This window comes from Balaenoptera acutorostrata, chromosome 1 (genome assembly GCF_949987535.1).
Source record: "Balaenoptera acutorostrata chromosome 1, mBalAcu1.1, whole genome shotgun sequence".
In the NCBI taxonomy this organism is placed as follows: Eukaryota; Metazoa; Chordata; class Mammalia; order Artiodactyla; family Balaenopteridae; genus Balaenoptera; species Balaenoptera acutorostrata.
The window spans coordinates 68,712,170-68,735,175 of record NC_080064.1 but is presented as its reverse complement, the minus strand read 5'-3'; the positions used below and the strand labels follow the sequence as shown (position 1 = coordinate 68,735,175).

Genomic DNA, 23,006 nt, shown 5'->3' with positions numbered 1-23,006 from the left:
TACTGAAGGTGAAAAATCTTGGTATCAAAGTCCCAGAATTAAATCTCAGTCCTTGTTAGCTGACTTTGGACAAGTTACCAAACATCTCTGAATCTGTTTGTTCTCAAATCTATAAAATGGCACATAGCAGGGTTTAGATAAAGGTTAGTGACCACCATTGTTAATTTAACCATTAAATCTGTAACTGTACCTCTTTCTATGTAAAGTCTTTAGCACCTACTTTCCCTAAGACTTTTCATAAATATCGACCCATTTCAAGCAACTCACACATTAGTCAAACATCAAAAAATACAGGCAATACAGAATGTTTAAGAAAAATCTATTTCCAAAATTTCATTGGCTTTATCTGAGAAGGATGACTTTCCATAGTGTTCAATGTTTTGAATTCAGTGAAAAAAGAAATCATCCTAGGAAAAAATGTAATTATCTCTAAATAACATTATCATATACGTTTAAAAGACCTATAAAAGATTTTCCAGGAAAACATTACTGAGAAACTATCATTCAAATTTCCTTTCCACATATTTCAGGATCTCTTTTTTTTTTAAGGATTTTCATTTTTACTTTTATAATGACAAACTTCATTAGCAATAACATTAATTTTTTAACATCTTTATTGGAGTATAATTGCTTTACAATGTTGTGTTAGTTTCTGCTGTACAACAAAGTGAATCAGCTATATGTATACATATATCCCCATATCCCCTCCCTTTTATGCCTCCCTCCCACTCTCCCTATCCCACCCCTCTAGGTGGTCACAAAGCACCGAGCTGATCTCCCTGTGCTATGTAGCTACTTCCCACTACCTATCAATTTTACATTTGGTAGTGTATATATGTCGATGCTACTATCTCTCTTGGTCCCAGCTTACCCTTCCCCCTCCCCGTGCCCTCAAGTCCATTCTCCACGTCTGCATCTTTATTCCTGTCCTGTCCCTAGGTTCTTCAGAACCTTTTTCTTTTTTTTTAGATTCCATATATACATGTAAGCATACGGTATTTTCTCCTTCTGGCTTAACTTCACTCTGTATGACAGACTCTAGGTCCATCCACCTCACTACTAATAACTCAATTTCATTTCTTTTTATGGCTGAGTAATATTCCATTGTATATATGTGCCACATCTTCTTTATCCATTCATCTGTTGATGAACACTAAGGTTGCTTCCATGTCCCGGTTATTCTAAATAGTGCTGCAATGAACATTGTGGTACATGACTCTTTTTGAATTATGGTTTTCTCAGGGTATATGCCCAGTAGTGGGATTGCTGGGTCATAGGGTAGTTCTATTTTTAGTTTTTTAAGGAATCTCCATACCGTTCTCCATAGTGACTGTATCAATTTACATTACCACCAACAGTGCAAGAGGGTTGGTTCCCTTTTCTCCACACCCTCTCCAGCAGTTATTGTTTGTAGATTTTTTCATGATGGCCATTCTGACTGGTGTGAGGTGATACCTCATTGTAGTTTTGATTTTCATTTCTCTAATGATTAGTGATGTTGAGCATCCTTTCATGTGTTAGTTGGCAATCTGTATATCTTCTTTGGAGAAATGTCTACATCTTCTGCCCATTTTCGGATTGGTTTGTTATTTCGATATTGAGCTGCATGAGCTTCCTGTATATTTTGGAGATTAATCCTTTGTCAGTTGCTTCATTTGCAAATATTTTCCCCATTCTGAGGGTTGTCTTTTCGTCTTGCTTATGGTTTACTTTGCTGTGCAAAAGCTTTTAAGTTTCATTAGGTTGCATTTATTTATTTTTGTTTTTATTTCCATTTCTCTAGGAGGTGGGTCAAAAAGGACCTTGCTGTGACTTATGTCATAGAGCATTCTGCCTACGTTTTCCTCTAAGAGTTTTATAGTGTCTGGCCTTACATTTAGGTCTTTAATCCATTTTGAGTTTATTTTTGTGTATGGTGTTAGGGAGGGTTCTAATCTCATTCTTTTACATGTACCTGTCCAGTTTTCCCAGCACCACTTAAGAGGCTGTCTTTTCTCCGTTGTATATTCTCGCCTCCTTTATCAAAAATAAGGTGACCATGTGTGTGTGGGTTTATCTCTGTGCTTTCTACCCTGTTCCATTGATCTATATTTCTGTTTCGGTGCAAGTACCATACTGTCTTGATTACTGTAGCCTTCTAGTATAGTCTGAAGTCCAGGAGCCTAATTCCTCCAGCTCCGTTTTTCTTTCTCAAGATTGCTTTGGCTATTCGAGGTCTTTTGTGTTTCCACACAAATTGTGAAATTTTTTGTTTTAGTTCTGTGAAAAATGCCATTGGTAGTTTGATAGGGATTGCAGTGAATCTGTAGATTGCTTTGGGTAGTATAGTCATTTTCACAATGTTGATACTTCCAATCCAAGAACATGGTATATCTCTCCATCTGTTGGTATCATCTTTAATTTCTTTCATCAGTGTCTCATAGTTTTCTGCATACAGGTCTTTTGTCTCCTTAGGTAGGTTTATTCCTAGGTATTTTATTCTTTTTGTTGCAATGGTAAATGGGAGTGTTTCCTTAATTTCTCTTTCAGATTTTTCCTCATTAGTGTATAGGAATGCATGAGATTTCTGTGCATTAATTCTGTATCCTGCTACTTTACCAAATTCATTGATTAGCTCTAGTAGTTTTCTGGTAGAGTCTTTAGGATTCTCTATGTATAGTATCATGTCATCTTCAAACACTGACAGCTTTAATTCTTTTCCGATTTGAATTCCTTTTATTTCTTTTTCTTTTCTGATTGCTGTGGCTAAAACTTCCAAAACTATGTTGAATAACAGTGGTGAGAGTGGGCAACCTTGTCTTGTTCCTGATTTTAGAGGAAATGGTTTCAGGTTTTCACCACTGAGAACGATGTTGGCTGTGGGTTTCTCATATATGGTCTTTATTATGTTCAGGTAAGTTCCCTCTATGCCTACTTTCTGGAGGGTTTTTATCATAAACAGCTGTTGAATTTTGTCAAAAGCTTTTTATGCATCTAGTTAGATGATCATATGGTTTTTATCCTTCAGTTTGTTAATATGGTATATCACATTGATTGATTTGGGTATATTGAAGAATCCTTGCATTCCTGGGATAAACCCCACTTGATCATGGTGTATGATCCTTTTAATGTGCTGTTGGATTCTGTTTGCTAGTATTTTGTTGAGGAGTTTTGCATCTATGTTCATCAGTGATATTGGCCTGTAGTTTTCTTTCTTTGTGACATCTTTGTCTGGTTTTGGTATCAGGGTGATGGTGGCCTCGTAGAATGAGTTTGGGAGTGTTCCTCCCTCTGCTATATTTTGGAAGAGTTTGAGAAGGATAGGTGTTAGCTCTTCTCTAAATATTTGAAAGAATTCCCCTGTGAAGCCATCTGGTCCTGGCCTTTTGTTTGTTTGAAGAGTTTTAATCACAGTTTCAATTTCAGTGCTTGTGATTGGTCTGTTTATATTTTCTATATCTTCTTGGTTCAGTCTCAGAAGGTTGTGCTTTTCTAAGAATTTGTCCATTTCTTCCAGGTTGCCCATTTTATTGGCATATAGTTGCTTCTAGTAATCCCTTATGATCCTTTGTATTTCTGCAGTGTCAGTTGTTACTTCTCCTTTTTCATTTCTAATCCTGTTGATTTGAGTCTTCTGCCTTTTTTTCTTGATGAGTCTGGCTAATGGTTTATCAATTTTGTTTATCTTCTCAAAGAACCAGCTTTTAGCTTTACTGATCTTTGATACTGTTTCTTTCATTTCTTTTTCATTTCTTTCTTTTCTGATCTTTATGATTTCTTTCCTTCTGCTACCTTTGGGGTATTTTTGTTCTTCTTTCTCTAATTGTTCTTCTTTCTCTAATTGCTTTAGGTGTAAGGTTAGGTTGTTTATTTGAGATATTTCTTGAGGTAGGATTGTATTGCTATAAACTTCCCTTTTAGAACTGCTTTTCTTACATCCCATAGGCTTTGGGTCATCGTGTTTTCACTGTAATTTTTTCTAGGTATTTTTTTATTTCCTCTTTGATATCTTCAGTGACCTTTTGGTTATTTAGTAGCATATTGTTTAGCCTCCATGTGTTTGTATTTTTTACAGTTTTTTCCTGTAATTGATATCTAGTCTCATAGCATTGCTGTCAGAAAAGATACTTGATACAATTTCAATTTTCTTAAATTTATCAAGGCTTGATTTGTGACCCAAGATATGATCCTGGAGAATGTTCCATGAGCACTTGAGAAGAAAGTGTATTCTGTTGTTTTTGGATGAAATGTCCTACAAATATCAATTAAGTCCATCTTCTTTAATGTGTCATTTAAAGCCTGTGTTTCCTTATTTATTGTCCTTTTGGATGATCTGTCCATTGGTGAAAGTGGGGTGTTAAAGTCCCCTACTCTGATTGTGTTACTGTCAATTTCCCCTTTTATGGCTGTTAGCATTTGTCTTATGTATTCAGGTGCTCCTATGTTGGATGCATAAATATTTACAATTGCTATATCTTCTTCTTGGATTGATCCCTTGATCATTATGTACTGTCCTTCTTTGTCTCTTGTAATAGTCTTTATTTTAAAGTCTATTTTGTCTGATATGAGAATTGCTACTCCAGCTTTCTTTTGATTTCCATTTGCATTGAATATCTTTTTCCATCCCCTCACTTTCAGTCTGTATGTGTCCCTAGGTCTGAAGTGGGTCTCGTGTAGACAGCATATATCTGGGTCTTGTTTTTGTATCCATTCAGCCAGTCTATGTCTTTTGGCTGGAGCATTTAATCCACTCACATTTAAGGTAATTATCAATATGTATGTTCCTATTACCCTTTTGTTCATTGTTTTGGGTTTGTTTTTGCAGGTCTTTTCCTTCTCTTGTGTTTCCTGCCTAGAGAAGTTCCTTTAGCATTTGTTGTATAGCTGGTTTGGTGGTGCTGAATTCTCTTAGCTTTTGCTTGTCTGTAAAGGTTTTAATTTCTCCATCCAATCTGAATGAGATCCTTGCTGGGTAGAGTAATCTTAGGTATAGGTTTTTCCCTTTCATCACTTTAAATATGTCCTGCTATTTCCTTCTGGCTTGCAGAGTTTCTGCTGAAAGATCAGCTGTTAACCTTATGGGGATTTCCTTGTATGTTATTTGCTGCTTTTCCCTTGCTGCTTTTAATATTTTTCTTTGTATTTAATTTTTGATAGTTTGATTAATATGTGTCTTGGTGTGTTTCTCCTTGGATTTATCCTGTATGGGACTCTCTGTGCTTCCTGGACTTGATTGACTATCTCCTTTCCCATGTTAGGGAAGTTTTCAACTATAATCTCTTCAAATATTTTCTCAGACCCTTTCTTTTCCTCTTCTTCTTCTGGGACACCTATAATTCGAATGTTGGTGCATTTAATGTTGTCCCAGAGGTCTCTGAGACTGTCGTCAATTCTTTTCATTATTTTTTCTTTATTCTGCTCTGCAGTTGTTATTTCCACTATTTTATCTTCCAGGTCGCTTATCCGTTCTTCTGCCTCAGTTATTCTGCTACTGATTCCTTCTAGTGAATTTTTAATTTCATTTATTGTGTTGTTCATCACTGTTTCTTTTCTCTTTAGTTCTTCTAGGTCCTTGTTAAATGTTTCTTGTATTTTCTCCAGTCTATTTCCAAGATTTTGGATTGTCTTTACTATCATTACTCTGAATTCTTTTTCAGGTAGACTGCCTATTTCCTCTTCATTTGGTTTGGTGGGTTTTTACCTTGCTCCTTCATCTGCTGCATATTTCTCTCTCTTCCCATTTTGCTTAACTTACTGTGTTTGGGGTCTCCTTTTCACAGGCTGCAGGTTCGTAGTTCCCATTGTTTTTGGTGTCTGCACCCAGTGGGTAAGGTTGGTTCAGTGGCTTGTGTAGGCTTCCTGATGGAGGGACTGGTGCCTGTATTCTGGTGGGTGGGGCTGGATCTTGTCTTTCTTTTGGGCAGGGTTGCATCCAGTGGTGTGTTTTGGGGTGTCTTGAACTTAGTATGATTTTAGGTAGCCTCTCTGCTAATGGGTGGGGTTGTGTTGCTGTCTTGCTAGTTGTTTGGCATGGGTCATCCAGCACTGGAGCTTGCTGGCCGTTGGGTGGAATTAGGTCTTAGTGTTGAGACGGAGATCTCTGGGAGAGCTCTCGCCAACTGATATTATGTGGGGCTGGGAGGTCTCTGGTGATTCAATGTCCCCAACTCGGCTCTCCCACCTCACAGGCTCAGGCCTGACACCAGGCCGGAGCACCAAGACCCTGTCAGCCACATGACTCAGAAGAAAAGGGAGAAAAAAAGAAAGAAAATAAATAAAAATAAAATAAAATAATTAAAATTTAAAAATTAAAATAAAAAAATTAAAAAGTAATTAAAAAAGAAGAGAGCAACCAAACCAATAAACAAATCCACCAATGATAACAAGCGCCAAAAACTATACTAAGATAAACATAAAAATCAGAAACAAGTCAGTCGCAGACAGCAAACCCCAAGTCTACAGCTGCTCCCAAAGTCCACTGCCTCAGTTTTGGGTTGATTCATTGTCTATTCAGGTATTCCACAGATGCAGGGTACCTCAAGTTGATTGTGGCGATTTAATCCACTGCTCCTGAGGCTGCTGGGAGAGATTTCCCTTTCTCTTCTTTGTTCGCACAGCTCCTGGGGTTCAGCTTTGGATTTGGCCCCGCCTCTGGATGTAGGTCGCCCTCAGCCTTCGGTTTCCACCCAGACAGGAGGGGGTTAAAGAAGCGGCTGATTAGGGGTCTCTGGTTCACTCAGGCTTGGGGGAGGGACGGGTACAGTAGTTATAATTGGAATGTAGGGCAAGCCTGCGGCAGCAGAGGCCACCATGATGTTGCAACAGCCTGAGGTGCACTGTGCATTCTCCCAGGGAAGTTGTCCCTGGATCACGGGACCCTGGCAGTAGCAGGCTGCACAGGCTCCCGGGGCAATGTGGATAGAGACCTGTGTTTGCACATAGGATTCTTGGTGGCTGCAGCAGCAGCCTTAGCGTTTCATGCCCATCTCTGGGGTCCACGCTGAGAGCCGTGGCTTGCACCCATCTCTGGAGCTCATTTAGGCAGTGCTCTGCCTTCTGTGGGCAGACAGGGAAGGAATCCCCTCTCCTCGCACACACCGAAACAATGGTCTCTTGCCTCTTCGGCAGCTCCAGACTTTTTCCCAGACTCCCTTCCTGCTAGCTGTGGCGCACTAGCCCCCTTCAGGCTGTGTTCACGCAGCCAACCCCAGTCCTCTCCCTGGGATCTGACCTCCAGAGCCTGAGCCTCAGCTCCCAGCCCCCATCCACCCCAGCGTGTAAGCAGACAAGCCTCTCAGGCTGGTGAGTCCTGGTCGGCACTGATCCTCTGTGCAGGAATCTCTCCACTTTGCCCTCTGCACCCCTGTTGCTGTGCTCTCCTCCATGGCTCCGAAGCTTCCCCCCCCACCCACCACCCCCTGTCTCCACCAGTGAAGGGTCTTCCTAGTGTGTGGAAACTTTTCCTCCTTCACAGCTCCCTCCCAGAGGTGTAGGTCCCATCCCTATTCTTTTGTCTCTGTTTTTTCTTTTTTCTTTTGCCCTACCCAGGTACATGGGGAGTTTCTTGCCTTTTGGGAAGTCTGAAGTCTTCTGCCAGCATTCAGTAGGTGTTCTGTAGGAGTTGTTCCACATGTAGATGTATTTTTGATGTATTTTTGGGGAGGAAGGTGATCTCCAAGTCTTACTCCTCTGCCATCTTGAAGGCCCCCCCCCACTCTGGATCTCTTTATAAATTAGAAATCCTAAAATTCTGAAGTTGCTGGGATGCTCTCCAAACTCCTAAGTTGGTATCATCAGAAAATAGTGTAGTTCCGTATACAATTTACACAATGGCCTTAAATATTCATGAAGAAACTTATATGACACAACATTGCTTTAAGTTAGGTCAATCCCATCTAGGGTCTTACAGGACTCAAAATCTTCCAGAAACCATTTTCCCCCATGGGTAACATTCCAAGGCAAGCCACGTTGGCTGGCATTGGGTTGGTTGTGAAATAGTTCACAACTTTACAATCAAATGAAGCACTATCCCCTTCAGGGTTACTTCTACATAAACCCATTTGAATTGTTTTCCATTTTCAAATGGTAAATACATCCCAGTCCTTTTTTGAGGATAGTGTTTTGGGTTTTAGTCATTTTATTGCCATATTACTTTTTAAGTTTTCTAACAAAAACATATTAACTCAAAAATAACGTGATATCAATGTAATTTGCATTAAGACAACATTTTTGAAAGCTAAGAAATGCTTGGAATACAAACAAGTAAATATATTCATTTGTCTGTTGAATCAGTGTCATATTTGTGAGTCATATTTCATGCTAATCAGATCTGAACAATGAGAGAAATTCCTAGTTCAGCAATGGTTCACATTCTCCAAATAATTACTTTCCTTAGACTTTACCTCCCTAGGTGACTAATCACATTGCTAATCATGTATAATAATAATGATTTTTATGTCATTGGAGGAATTTGATTAATTAACTTTATAAAGGGATTACTAGCTAATTTACAAGGAATTTGTGAGGAATGTTTAGTGCTCTGAATTTGTCACAGTGAAAGAAAATTGATCTTTAAAGAACTTTCTTGGGCTTCCCTGGTGTCGCAGTGGTTAAGAATCTGCCTGCCAATGCAGGGCACACGGGTTCAAGCCCTGGTCCCAGAAGATCCCACATACCGCGAAGCAGCTAAGCCCATGCGCCACAACTACTGAGCCTGCACTCTACAGCCCATGAGCCACAACTACTGAAGCCCACGTGCCACAACTACTGAAGCCTGAACGCCTAGAACCTGTGCCCCGCAACAAGAGAAGCCATCTCAATGAGAAGCCTGCGCACCGCAACAAAGAGTAGCCCCCCGCTCGCCACAACTAGAAAAAGCCTGCGCACAGCAACGAAGACCCAACGCAGCCAAAAAATTAATTAAATAAATAAATCTATAAAAAAAGAACTTTCTTAATTCATTTATAATTACTTGTACCATTGCCCAACACTCTTCCCTGTATATTTGTATATTTTAATAACAAAAGATTTATTATTAAATATGATTTATTTAATTATGCCCAATTTATACTTAAGTAGCTGTAAGACAGACCTATGCCCAAAATTAAGTTCTAAAGTTGAGCACTGCTTTAAGTTCTCACCTTCGAAAAGTATGATTCTCCTAAAGCTCAAGATCCAGCAACTGATACCCTAGTTCCTGAATCTTATAATATTTATACAGTACACAATTTAAAAACTTCTCAATTGAATAGAGATATTTCATATTACTTTCCTAACAAATACTACCTGAGTTTAAGAGCACTAGCATCTCTAAATCCCCTTTACTCTCATTTGCAAGTTCATTTGCATAACTGTCACAGGCCCACATCATTTACGCAAATCTCTTTATTTTTCCAAATACAAACAGGTTGGGAGAAACATTTTAAAACACTTGCTTTCTATAGGATCATCTCAGCTTTAACTTCGTGTCATGTGTAGCAAGGATCTATTATATCCAAATTGTATATTTCTCTTAAAGGAGCTAGAAAAGAGTGTCACTTCTTTCAATTACAGACATCATCTGGACAGCCAACATAAAAATTGTATTTTTAAAGTTCAGATAGGCTAGAAAAAAATAAGAATAAACTCTGTAAGGAAAAGGAAGATGAGTAGAAGTAGAAAAGGAAGAATGAGTTTTAAATACTTCTAGCTAATGTAAAGTAAAATACCTTCCCTGGTAGCAAGTAAACAAAATAGTCCCAGTCTTTGACTTTAAAAAATTTATTAAGTACCTGATACAAATTCACCCATGCCCACACACACAAATGCATGCAGGCACACACCCCACCACTAGCATGCTCATTCACTCTTTCCCCACCCAGCATCCACCTGCCCTTCTTAAGGGAACATTTATCATCTTGCTTCTGCACTGGAGGGACCAGGCCCTTCACAATCTCAGCCCTTGTATTTCAGAGTCACTCTCTGTTGCAGAGGTAGAGCATTTGACCCAGACCTAGCCACCTCCCTGGCCTCTGTGACTAGTTCACTTGAGAGACGATCCTGAGCATTTTGTTTGAATGACTTGGAAAAGGCCCTCCCTCTCTCCCACTGTGCTTGCCACCAAGAAGATGTAGAGAGTGGAGCCATGGCTGTCATTTGGGCTCTATGAGGGAGGGCCTGAAGCTGCCAGGGGATACCATGGGGACCTGAAATGAAGCCAGAATTGAGAGAAGAGAAACCACATCCTGATGACAGCATGAGAACTCCAGTTCTAACCATTTTTGAAGCGAAGATCTACCTCTGGAATTTTCAGCTATAAGAACCAGAACATTTCCCTGCCTTTCTTCCCTTAAGCCAGTTGGAATTAGATTTGTTGAGTTTTGTTTTGTTTCATTTGTTATTTGCAACTGATAGAGTCTTAACTGAGAGATCAAGATACTGACATCCTAATGATGACATAAGAAATACACAGAGGGCTTCCCTGGTGGCGCAGTGGTTAAGAATCCGCCTGCTAATGCAGGGGACATGGGTTCGAGCCCGGGTCCGGGAAGATCCCACATGCTGTGGAGCAACTAAGCCCATGCGCCACAACTACTGAGCCTGTGCTCTAGAGCCCGTGAGCCACAACTACTGAAGCCCGCACGCCTAGAGCCCATGCTCCACAACAAGAGAAGCCACTGCAATGAGACACCTGCGCACTGCAACGAAAAGTAGCCCCGCTCACTGCAACTAGAGAAAGCCCGCGTGCAGCAACAAAGACCCAACGCAGCCAAAAATAAAATAAATAAAATTTTTAAAACATAAAATAAAATAAAATAAAATAAAGAAATACACAGAGAATCAACTGCTCAAATGCCCTTGTTCATCACATGCCAAGTGTGTCTGCTTTCTTCATATTTGATTCGTTGTTCACAAGGTTTCAGTAATCTTATTAAATGGGGCACAACTTTAATATTGTAATAAATACACAATTTGCCCATTAAATCTGATGTATTAAATACTTTTCATATGTATCATTTACAAAAATTTTTCATATATATTTTAATATATGTATATATGAAATCATCACCACAGTAAGTCTAGTTAACATCTATCATCATATATATTTTTTAAAGCCATAAAACTGCTTATGTAGGAAATATTATTTATAGGTTAAAAACTGAAGTTTAAAACAGCCTATACAACTCAATACCAAAGAAACAAACAACCCAATCAAAAAATGAGCAGAGAACCTAAATAGGCATTTCTCCAAAGAAGACATAAAGATGGTCAACAGGCACATGAAGAGATGCTCAACATCACTAATTATTAGAGAAATGCAAATCAAAATTACAATGAGTTATCACCTCACACTGGTCAAAATGGCCATCATCAAAAAGTCTACAACTAATAGGGAACTTCCCTGGCAGTCCAGTGGTTAAGACTCTGTGCTCCCAATGCAAGGGGCATGGTTTCAATCCCTGGTCAGGGAACTAAGATTCCGCATGCTGCACAGCACAGCCAAAAAAAAAGTCTACAAATAATAAATGCTGGAGAGGGTGTGGAGAAAAAGGAACCCTCCTACATTGTTGGTGGGAATGTAAATTGGTGCAGCCACTTGGAAAACAGTATGGAGGTTCCTTAAAAAACTAAATATAGAGCTACCATATGATCCTGCAATCCCACTACTGGGCATATACTGGAAAAGATGAAAACTCTAATTCAAAAAATACATGCACACCAATGTTCATAGCAGCACTATTTACAATAGCCAAGACATGGAAGCAATGTAAGTGTCCACTGGCAGATGAATGGATAAAGAAGATGTGATCGGTATAGATATATTACTACTCAGCCATAAAAAAAGAATGAAATATTGCCATTTGCAACAACATGGGTGGAAGTAAGATAAAGAAAAATATGATATCACTTATATGTAGAATCTAAAAAAAATACAAATGAACTAATTTACAAAACAGAAACAGACTCTCAGACATAGAAAACAAACTTACAGTTACCAAAAGGAAAAAGGGGGGGCAGGATAAATTAGGAGTTTGGGATTTATAGATACACACTACTATACATAAAATAGATAAACAACAAGGATTTACTGTATAGCACAGGGAACTATATTCAATATCTTATAATAACCTATAATGGAAAAGAATCTGAAAATATATATATATATAAATATATATAACTGAATCACTTTGCTGTACACCTGAAACTAACACAATATTGTAAATCAACTATACTTCGATTTAAAAAAATAGATAAAATGAACATTTTCCTGTAAAAAAAAAAACCCTGAAGTTAAGAAAAGTTGACTTGGCTTTGAGGCCTCACAACTAATAAGGGGTAAGGGCCAGGTGTTCTTTTCATTTTTATTTATCTTTATTTTCATTATGCTTTCCATCACTCCACAGATACTGTTTATCTTGAAAAATATAATTGACAATAAATGCAAGCAAGACACAAATAAGCATTAAGTTCCATCAAATTAACACATAAGACTTTTTTAAATAGTATAATCTTACCTAAATCGATATCCCGAATTCCCATGTACAATTCAAGAAGATCATCAACCTTTTCAATCGCCTTTGCTTTGGTTTCAGAGGGCTTTATCAAAGAAAAGAGAAATAAAATCATATTTTTATGTATAATCTCTTGAATGTCGAGGCATACATAGGGGGAAATCTGAGGTGGAGCCAGTTCTTGGTTGTGTACTTCAGCTAATTTGAATGGAAATATATCTAGAATGTGCACTGCAACTCAACACAAATCAATATAGTAAATATTTTTGGTGTTTGTGTTAAGTATTATAGATTCAAAGAAGAAAAGCCAGAACAGTCTCCAAGCAGCTAGCAGTCTAGAAGGGAGACAAATGTGAAAATAGCTATTTAACAATAATAAGGACAATTTCTAAAGGATGTCAAAAGCAAAGAGGCATCACAGGGGAAGTAAGTTTAAATCTCTAAGTGTCCAGGAAGACTTCAGAAAGGTGACTTAGAAGTGTTTTCAAAATGAACTGGCGTCAGATAAGCAGAGGCAGGCACCGAAAGTAGAAGGCACTATATACCCAAAGTCTATGTGAGGCTGCAGAGTCTGATAAAAGAGTACAGTGGGCTAAAGGACTGCAAGAAGTCCCATGTGATGGGAATCACAGTGCCAGACATGACTAGATCTTAAGGAGTCCTGTATGCCTTGAATAGGGCTTTGGTCTTTATCATGCAGGCCACATGCATTACCAGCTCACCCCAAGAGTAAAACACTCTGAACACATACCCCTATTGTTTATTTTTTTATTAATTTTATTGGACAGAAGTCCCCCCTTATCTGTGGTCTTGCTTTCCTCAGTTTCAGTTACCTCAGTCAATTGAGGTCCAAAAATATTATATGGAAAATTCCAGAAACAAACAGTTCACAAGTTTTACATTGTGTGCCATTCTGAATAGTATGATAAAATCTCACACCACCTGCTCCATCCCAGAATCCCCAACCACAGACATCACCTGCTCCTGAGATCCAACCTTCACCATCATCATGGCTAGATGATCCAGGATCACCCAAGCAGATGATACTCCTGACTTAGAGTCAGAAGGTCAGTGGTAGCCTAACGCTATGTCACAATGCCTATGTCATTTACCTCACTCCATCCCATCACACTGGCATTTTATCATCTCACATCATCACAAGAAGGGTGAGTACAGTAAAATAAGACATTTGGAGAGATCACGTTCACACAACTTTTATTATAGTGTACTTTATAATAGTTCCATTTTACTATTAGTTATTATCATCTTTTACTGTGCCCAATTTATAACTCAAACTTTATCATAGGTATGTATGTATAGGAAAAAACATAGTATATATAGGGTTCAGTACTATCCACAGTTTCAGACATCCACTGGGGGTTTTGGAACATGTCCACTGTGGATAAGAGGGGACAACTGTATGCAATTTTTGCCAATTACACACATGTGTTACCACATTAATGTATTGAGTATGCTATAAAAATAGAAATTTTATAAGGAGATGATGAAATAATATTTTTAAATAATTGTTGTTTTATGTATTAATGGTACCAAAATATTTTTGTTCTTCCTAAAAGTTTCTATGAAAAACATGATTGGATATATTTTATTACTCTTTTAAAATCTTGGTTTAATATTTGGTGAAGTCTGGTTCTGTTTATTTCAATACTTGGTTTTAAATGGCTTCATAGCTGAAATAAAATTTACCCAAAGATGTTAAATACTCAACTACGGGTACAAATGTTGAATTCAAGATTACACTGCAAAAATTTCATAATACTTTAAATACTGTCATAAATATAGGTTGCTTTGTATTCTCAAAACTTATTGAAAATATGGATTTTAGGGAATTCCCTGGCAGTCCAGTGGTTAAGACTTTGTCTTCCAGTGCAGAAGGTGAGGGTTCGATCCCTGGTTGATGAACTAAGATCCCACATGCCTCGCAGCCAAAAAACCAAAACGTAAAACAGAAACAATATTGTAACAAATTCAATAAAGACTTTAAAAATGGTCCACATCAAAAAAAAAAAATCTTTAGGGGTGGGATAGGGAGGGTGGGAGGGAGACGCAAGAGGGAGGAGATATAGGGATATATGTATATGTATAGCTGATTCACTTTGTTATAAAGCAGAAAGTAACCCACCATTATAAAGCAATTATACTCCAATAAAGATGGTAAAAAAAAAATCTTTAAAAAAATACGCATTTTATTGCAAATAAAATTTTATTTTTATTTCCTTGAGGATATTATTACAACTTTCTTGTACTTTTATTTATATTAACTTAGCCTTTAAAACAATGAGACAAGAGACATGATATATCACTCTTGCCTTCTTTACAATGTATTTTGAATGGTCTGTGTGAAGTGACAGGCTATGCAAAGTAACTTAGGTGTTTACCTTTGCATCTAACCAGCCATATTATAAGTAATTGTAACAAGTATCCGTACTTCTCATACAAAAATGGCCCCCAAGATCTTACTATTCTAAATAGCTCTTGATCTCATCATCCCCTCTTCCATTCACATTCTGATTGCCTGTGTTCAGTCCTGACTTTTTCTAATTGAGATATAATTGACGTATAACATTATCTTAGTTTCAGGTATACAACATAAAGATTTGATATGTGTATATACTGTAAAATCATCACCACAATAAGTCTAGTTAACATCCATAACCACACATAGTTTTAATTTTTTTTTCCTTGTGATGAGAACTTTTAAGATCTAGTCTCTTAGTGACTTTCAAACATATAATACAGTATTGTTAACTATAGTCACCATGCTGTGCAGTCTATCCTCAGGACTTGTTTATAAGTAGAAGTTTGTACCTTGACCCTCTTCACCCACTTCACCCACCCACCCCCAAACCCCTGCCTTTGGCAACAACCAATCTGCTCCGTTTCTGTATGAGGTGGGGTTTTTTTTTGGGGGGGGGGGGTGGGTGAGAGGAGTATATAACTGAGGTCATTCAATATTTGTCTTTCTCTATCTGACTTATTTCACTTAGCTTAATACCCTCAAGGTCCATCCATGTTGTTACAAATGGCAGGATTTTCTTCTTTTTTATGGCTGAATAATACTCCCCTCATCTTTTCTTATTTGCAGAAGTCTCCTAATTGGTCTCCCTGCCTGAAATCTTCATGCTCGGGGCTTCCCTGGTGGCACAGTGGTTAAGAATCCGCCTGCCAATGCAGGGGACACGGGTTCGAGCCCTGGTCTGGGAAGATCCCACATGTCACGGAGCAACTAAGCCCATGCGCCACAACTACTGAGCCCGTGCGCCTAGAGCCTGTGCTCCGCAACAAGAGAAGCCACCAGGGCTTCCCTGGTGGCACAGTGGTTAAGAATCCGCCTGCCAATGCAGGGGACACGGGTTCGAGCACTGCTCTGGGAAGATCCCACATGCCGCGGAGCAACTAAGCCCGTGCACCACAACTACTGAGCCTGCGCTCTAGAGCCCACGAGCCACAACTACTGAGCCCACGTGCCACGGCTGCTGAAGCCCGTGCGCCTAGAGCCCATGCTCCGCAGCGGGGGAGGCCACTGCAGTGAGAGGCCCGCGCACCGCAGGGAGGAGTGGCCCCCACTCGCCGCAGCTGGAGGGGGCCTGCACACAGCGACAAGGACCCAATGCAGCCAAAAAAATAAATAAATAAATAGATAAATAAATAAAATTAAAAAAAAAAAAAGAGAAGCCACCGCAGTGAGAAGCCTGTGCACCGCAATGAAAAGTAGCCCCCACTCACCGCATCTAGAGAAACCCTGCGCACAGCAATGAAGACCCAAAGCAGCCAAAAATAAAATAAAAATTAAAAAGAAAAAGAAAAATCTTCACACTCTCAAATCCACCCTGCTCAATATCCCATCCCCCAGAACCAAGGGGTTTTTCTAAAACACAAAACTGATTTGCTGTTCCCCTTGCAATTTTTAAATAGCGCCCCCCTCCATTATCCACAGGCCCTTGACGCCCTGACCCAGGCCTCTACCTCCAGCCTCCTCACCCCCCACCAGGTACTTGCAGCACACTCCAGTCCCGCGGACATTTCCATTTCATGCCTAGAACACTCTTCTCCCCATCTCTGACCAACTCAACCATTCCTTCAGGAGGGAACTCTCCCTGATTTCCTTCTTCCAATCCCTGACTGCAGCTGATCAGCCAGCCCCTCCTTTGTGCCATTAACCTTGCCCTTCTGATTTGTCATAGCTTCTTTTCCTGCCTCTCTCCCTTTAAAGGAAAAAACAACGTCTTTATCCATCTTTGTATCACCAGCACCTGGACTGTACCTGTCTCAACAAACACATAGTGAATAAATTGTGAGGTATGCAGGTAGAGTATAGTTCAGTTTTCAGAAATTGTGCTAGATTATGAGGGGCTGATTTGTTTCAAATCTGTAAATCCTTTGGTGTTGGAAATTAAATGGTAGGTCATTTGTATCAAATTTAATATTAGCACCAAACTAGTTTTTTTCTTCCCCTTTATTATGAGCTATTTTAATTGCCCTATTTAATGAAGCAGGCTATGCCAATAGGAAGGAAGTTTTAGATGTTTGTCTTGGAATGAATCTTTCCCACCTCCTCAGGCAGATCTGCAGTTATTCTTTTTCATTCCAGCACCTTCTATATAGCAGCTGCTCATAAATAAACAGATATGTATTACCCACTTTAACTGTTAGAAGAGGGCGCTCCTCCTGAAGTGACATGGAGTTTTTCCTGCCGACCCCACTTCCTTTGCAAGCTTGAAGGTCTGTCCTTTTCTCCTCCGCTTTAAAGCACGGTTGGCAACCCCTTGCTCCTTCCCACTGTCCTTCCATCCTCTTACAGATTCCTTTCTTCCACTGAGGTTTGTTCATTGGTTCAATAAACATTTACTGGACTTCAGCAATATGTCTGGCAGTGTGCTGGGCACTGGAAAAGTAAAGACTCAGAACAACCAGATGTCACTGCCCTGGGTTTTTTCACAAATCTTGTCATATCTCACTTTCAAAATGCTTTCAGCTCTCCCAGGCCTCTCCGTTGTCACTTGCCTCCAGATCAATCTTTTCATTCACCCAGGACCAAGGCACTCGACTCGGAGTCTCCCTCTGGATTCCCCAAAACAGACAACATCCTGGGTGACTCAAACATTCAAGAGGACAACCTTGGCCTCGTGGTTCCTGGAGGGTCTGCTCCGACAAACCACACCCGTGACTGACCCTGACATCGTCCCCCAAAAGCTCTGGATCCTATGAAAACGGCCTCCTAACCGTTCATCTGTCTCACTCTTTTGCTCTTCAAACAGCTGGGAGCCCTAGGACGGTATGCGCACACAGACATGCCTTCCCCCCCACCCAGCCCCCCGCCAAGGAGCTCCGGAGCTCAGAGGTCTGCCTGACCTCCCCAAAGGAGGGCTTCATCACCGCTGTCTTCCTGCTGTGAGCGGACCTGCCACTTGTCACTTTGAATCCTTACCACTGCCACCCTCTTCTTCCACCCTCCTTCCCTCCATGTGTCTCTTCTCCTCGTGTTTTTCACTCAAATACTGACCTTTACATAGACACAGTCAATCAGCAAATCCCTTCCTCCAGTCAAGCGTAAGTGAATCACTCACTAATTCATTAAATTCAAAGATCTGAGCTCGTCTGAAGTGTCAGGTACCGTTCTAGGTGCTGGGGATACAGCTGTGAACAGGACATGTGAGAACAAGACAAGGGACTGAAAGGTGACAAGGATATGAGTCCCACTGTGTTCAGCGCCTTAAAAAAAATGAAGGGCAAGGAAGATTGGGCAGGGGGCAGGGTGGTGGGAACTGCTATTATACCAGCTGCTCAGAGGTTAAACAGGGTGGGATGTGGACGGAAACTCAAGGCGGCAAGGGAGTGAGCGGTGCCCGTAAACGGGCAGCGCATCCAGCTAGAGGTAAGGGCTCATGCAAAGGTCCTGGGGCGGGGATATATCTGGAGTGCTTGCGGACAGCGAAGAGACTCAAGTAGCTGAAGCAGAGGGAGCCAGGAGGAGAGGGGTGGAAATGAGAGCAGAGAAGAGACGCAGAGTCAGATCGTGTTGGTCACTCTGCGGACTTTAGCTTTTACTCCGAGTGACGTGGGAAGCCACTGGAGGGCTTTGAACAGATTGTTCCATCTCATTTGCGTTTCTAAAGGATAACTCTGGCTGCTGAGTGAGCAGAGGGGAAGAGGGCCTTTATTTCCAGCTCTGACAAACACGAATGTCCATCCATTTCCAAGACATATAGGGATTAAATGAACATAACATACCACTTCTTCCACAGTGGCAGGACCTTTTGATCTCAGGCGAAGTGTCTCCCTTCCAGTACCAATCCTTCCTGTTGACGACTTTCCAGCTTTTGACCTGGGCTCCATGTCTATAAACATACAACGGATGGGGAAACGTACATATATTAAGAATTCCAACCAGTTGCTATAAAAGCTAATGAGTTTCCATCACAAATTTTTGTACAGTTATTGCAGAGATTTGATAAAAGCTATGCCTTCTGATAAAATTTCCCAACACAAAATAAATTCACCTGTCATCCATTATTCTCATATGAGAGTCTCTATGAGGTCTGCCTACAACAAGAAAAGGGAATACGTGAAATGTGCTGATCGGAAAGACCGGAAGTTATAAGGAATAAAAAATAAAACAGTCGGGTTTTTTGTAAGAGTAAAGAGGCATATGTGGCAGGAAAACAGAGGTAGGTGTGTAGCTGGACTTCATTAAGGTCGTAAAGAAGGGAAGGAGTCATGTCTTGATAGAAGACAGAGATGGAGGCACTATTATTGGAGGACCTACCTTCTGCTTGATGCTTTCAATACAAAATCCCATTTAATTCTTGGGCCAACCTATGAGGCAAGTTAGAGCCGTCATTTTACAGAAAAGGAAACTGAACTCAGTAAGGATCAGAGCTGGTATTCAAATCCAGGCCTTGTGACCCCAAAGTCTCAACAACACTTCACCACCACACCTCTTGGAAGCACAAGGGATTAATTCAGAGGGAACGGACTGAGAGAAGCAGGGTCCTCAAGAGGCTGGGAACAGGTTCCAAGGAAGGAGTTCCCCTCGAAAGGCAGGCAAGAGCAGGGAGCAAGAGTCCACAAGAAGCCGCTCCTTCCTCGCGCTGGTTTTCTACGTGTGTGTTTGGTTTTGGTTTTGGTTTTCCAGCATACCAAGAGTCACCCCCGCTACCAGACAGTAACAAAAATGAGTGAAAGGGGAGGGTGGGAACTGAGGATAACTCCCAGGAGGCACCCTATGCAGGCCACTCCAGTAACTGACTGCTCTGTGGGAAGGTAGGCCCTGCACAGCCAGATCTTCTATTCGTTTGCAAAGAAGATGAACACTCAGTTTTGTGCCAACCTCCTGATTTTTAACTTTTGGCAACGAAATCAAACTTTTAAAAACGACATAATGTGCTCCGCAACAAGAGAAGCCACCGCAAGGAGAAGACTGCGTGCCGCAACGAAGAGTAGCCTCTGCTCGCCACAACTAGAGAAAGCCCGCGCGCAGCGAGGATGACCCAACACAGCCAAAAATAAATTAATAATAAATTAAAAATAAAAATAAAAACAACGTAATGGCAAAACTAAAAAATTTGTGGATCAGATTCTAATCATAGGCCACCAATTTACAACTTCTGCAGGTATCCCGAGTCCTCTTGACTGAGGACTCTGGCAGCAGTTTGGGGCAAGGATGGAGGCGGGGGTGAGGAGACGCAGCACCAAGCCTGGGAGGTAACTGAGCTCCAATGCGGAGTCACAGGGCAGGCCGCAGTGTACGAGCAGGTGGTGAGGTCTATACAAAGCTCTCAAAACATGGGCGTCAAGTGGCCTGCACAGACACATCCTTCCTTAGAATCTAGGATAATTCCCATCTTCAGCAAGTCCTGTTTCACTATTGGGGATGTATTCCAAGGTGACTAAGGATTTTACATGTAAATTTTCACCTGCATTTGAGGACAGAGCCACCAAAACATAAAACACATAAGTTTTCCTCTGAGAGTGAAATTATTCAAAATAATCATGCAATAAATAGGGTGGTTCCCCGAAGCCTAAACCTCTAAACGGTGGCTGACAGTGATCACACTGACCACGTTGACCAGAGAGGTGCTCAGGAGACCAGAGCTGTGTCAGCACGTCTGCAGCATTTGCCTTGCCAGTCACACTGTGTCCCGTCCGAGGGAAGAACAGATTAACAGGAGACGCTCACTCAGCACAGCGTTTCCAAAAGAATGCCCAGCGAAAAAGATGAGGTCAGCCTGCCACCAGCACTGTCCAGGATTCTATACTCCCCAGTCTGGAGTCACGTACAGACCTACAGTGGTCAAGACAGCCTCACCTTAATGATGCTAACCTCCAAGATAAACAACCTTACACCCGCACTCCCCCTATCACACACTCTACCCAGCGCCATTTCACCAAGCAACCTGCCCTGTATAATTTGTCTTCCCATATAAATTTCCTACAGGGTGGCAAATGAAGCACTCAGCTAACACACGTGTTTGGTTTACAACTACATATACATTTCGAACTGTAAAGTAATACGCTGGCATCCTGACTTAACAACAAGTCTTTTGTAAGTTTGGTAAGCAAGATATAACCCTGGAAAATTGCACAGGTTCTGGATACACTGAAGAAGTTAAAGGTTCCTGGGATGTACGAAGCTAAGGACCCAGACTCTGGAACGTGGGAACTTCAAGGAGAGATTGTCATCCAGGCTTGAGAAGTCGGCCAGCCGCCCTAGATGATGTCTCTGCTTACCTGGCTCTTACCTGCAACACCAGTAGCTAAAAGGGAGAGTGAAATGTAGAATGGAATTTTTTTTACTAGGCTTTTTTTTTTTTAATTTTTAATTTATTTATATTTTTAATTCGTTAGTTAATTTATTTTTGGCTGCGTTGGGTCTTCGTTGCTGCGCGCGGGCTTTCTCTAGTTGCGGTGTGCATGCTTCTCGTCGTGGTGGCTTCTCTTGTTGTGGAGCACAGGCTCTAGGCATGCAGGCTTCAGTAGTTGTGGCGCGTGGGCTCTAGAGCGCAGGCTCAGTAGTTGTGGCGCACGGGCTTAGTTGCTCCACGGCACGTGGGATCTTCCCGGACCAGGGCTCGAACCCGTGTCCCCTGAATTGGCAGGCGGATTCTTAACCACTGCGCTACCAGGGAAGCCCCTAGGCTTTATTTTTTTAAGCAGTTTTAAGTTCATAACAAATTGAGAAGACAGAGCTGTCCCATACACCTCTTGCCTCCACACATGCATCACCTCCCCCATGATCAATACCCCTCACCACAGGGCTACATTCGGTATAATCAATGAACCTACATGGACACATCATATCACCTAAAGTTCATAGTTACGTTAGGGTTCACTCCTGGTGTTGTACATTCTGTGGGTTTGGAAGAATGAATAATGACATGTATCCACCATCAAGTATCATCCAGAGTGGTTTCATTGCCCTAAAAACCCTCTGTGCTCTGCTTGTGCACCCCAGATTTTTTTTTAAATCATTACATGTTTGTCATCTTCTCCTCGAAAGTGTTATCTCAAAACTAACCACTCGGTGGCACCAAAACAAAAGTTAAAATTTCACTTCTGGCTTAGACCAGCCTCCAGAAAGGCGGTTCTTGTGGCTAAAGAAATAGAAGCCATGTTTCTCCACAATCCTGATTCAGGGAAGTAAATCAACCGGTTTATACAGGAAAACAGGCAGGATGGCCCTGTTCAGCCTCAGGGGGAAAAATATGTTTTGCTTTTTTAATGTTTGCAAAGGTTGCTAGTCTGGCCTACTTTTAGGGCGCTGGCCGGTCTAAGCTTGTCGAACCAACCAGGCCAAGCCCTAGATCAGTCACTTCACTTCTCATGAACGGGTTTGCATGAGGCCTCTCTTGGGGCTGAATGATGAGAGGGATGCAGTTCACACAGGAGATGCTGGTAGTCGGCCTGCAGCTCGAAGGATTCACTAGACTCAGGGCTCCCCTCCTGTGTCACTTAGGGCACAGGACACTCACAGCTCGGGGGTACACAGCTGCTCCCACAGCTGAGTGGGATGTCGCCAAGAAGCAGTCATCTTAGTTCCAAACCCTTTTGTGGCAACTGTATCTGTTACTCTAATTACATAATTGAATTTAAAACTACGTGAGCTGATGAAGTAAGTGTGAAACACTGAGTTATTATTACTAGGAAAACTAGGTTAACTGCTTTGAAAAGATTCCATAAGGGCGAGTTGCAAAAAAAAAAAAAAGGTGTGGGCAAAATGATGCTAGGAGATTAGGAAAAATATCTTTAAACATCCAGCATTTCACATATCTGGCTTTTAGATATCAAACAGAACCCATAGATGTGCATTCAGGTTCTGATTACTAAAGCAAGATTTCATAGAACTCCAATTTGTGTCCTCTACTCAAAGAGCTTTTTACATCTAAAGAGTAGTAAAAGAATGCATATTTATATGTTTTAAAATAAAATGTTTATATCCACTTGTGTCATTCTTTATGATACCATTTTAACTGGCATTTTCAATAAACAGAACAACCCCCAGTCCCTGCTACATCG

The 23,006-nt window shown here is 40.9% G+C and overlaps 1 protein-coding gene across 2 annotated transcripts in view; it reads right to left on the bottom strand.

Moving 5' to 3' along the window:
- The window catches only part of GIPC2 (GIPC PDZ domain containing family member 2), an 89,642-nt gene that overhangs the window by 11,890 nt on the left and 54,746 nt on the right, over nt 1-23,006 (bottom strand). For both annotated transcript variants that reach the window (XM_007191790.3, XM_007191789.2), the window contains 2 exons: nt 18,723-18,829; nt 12,474-12,555 (listed from right to left, as the gene is read on the bottom strand). In XM_007191790.3, coding sequence (XP_007191852.2) covers nt 12,474-12,555; nt 18,723-18,829 — 189 coding nt within the window. The remainder of the gene's footprint in view (nt 1-12,473; nt 12,556-18,722; nt 18,830-23,006) is intronic.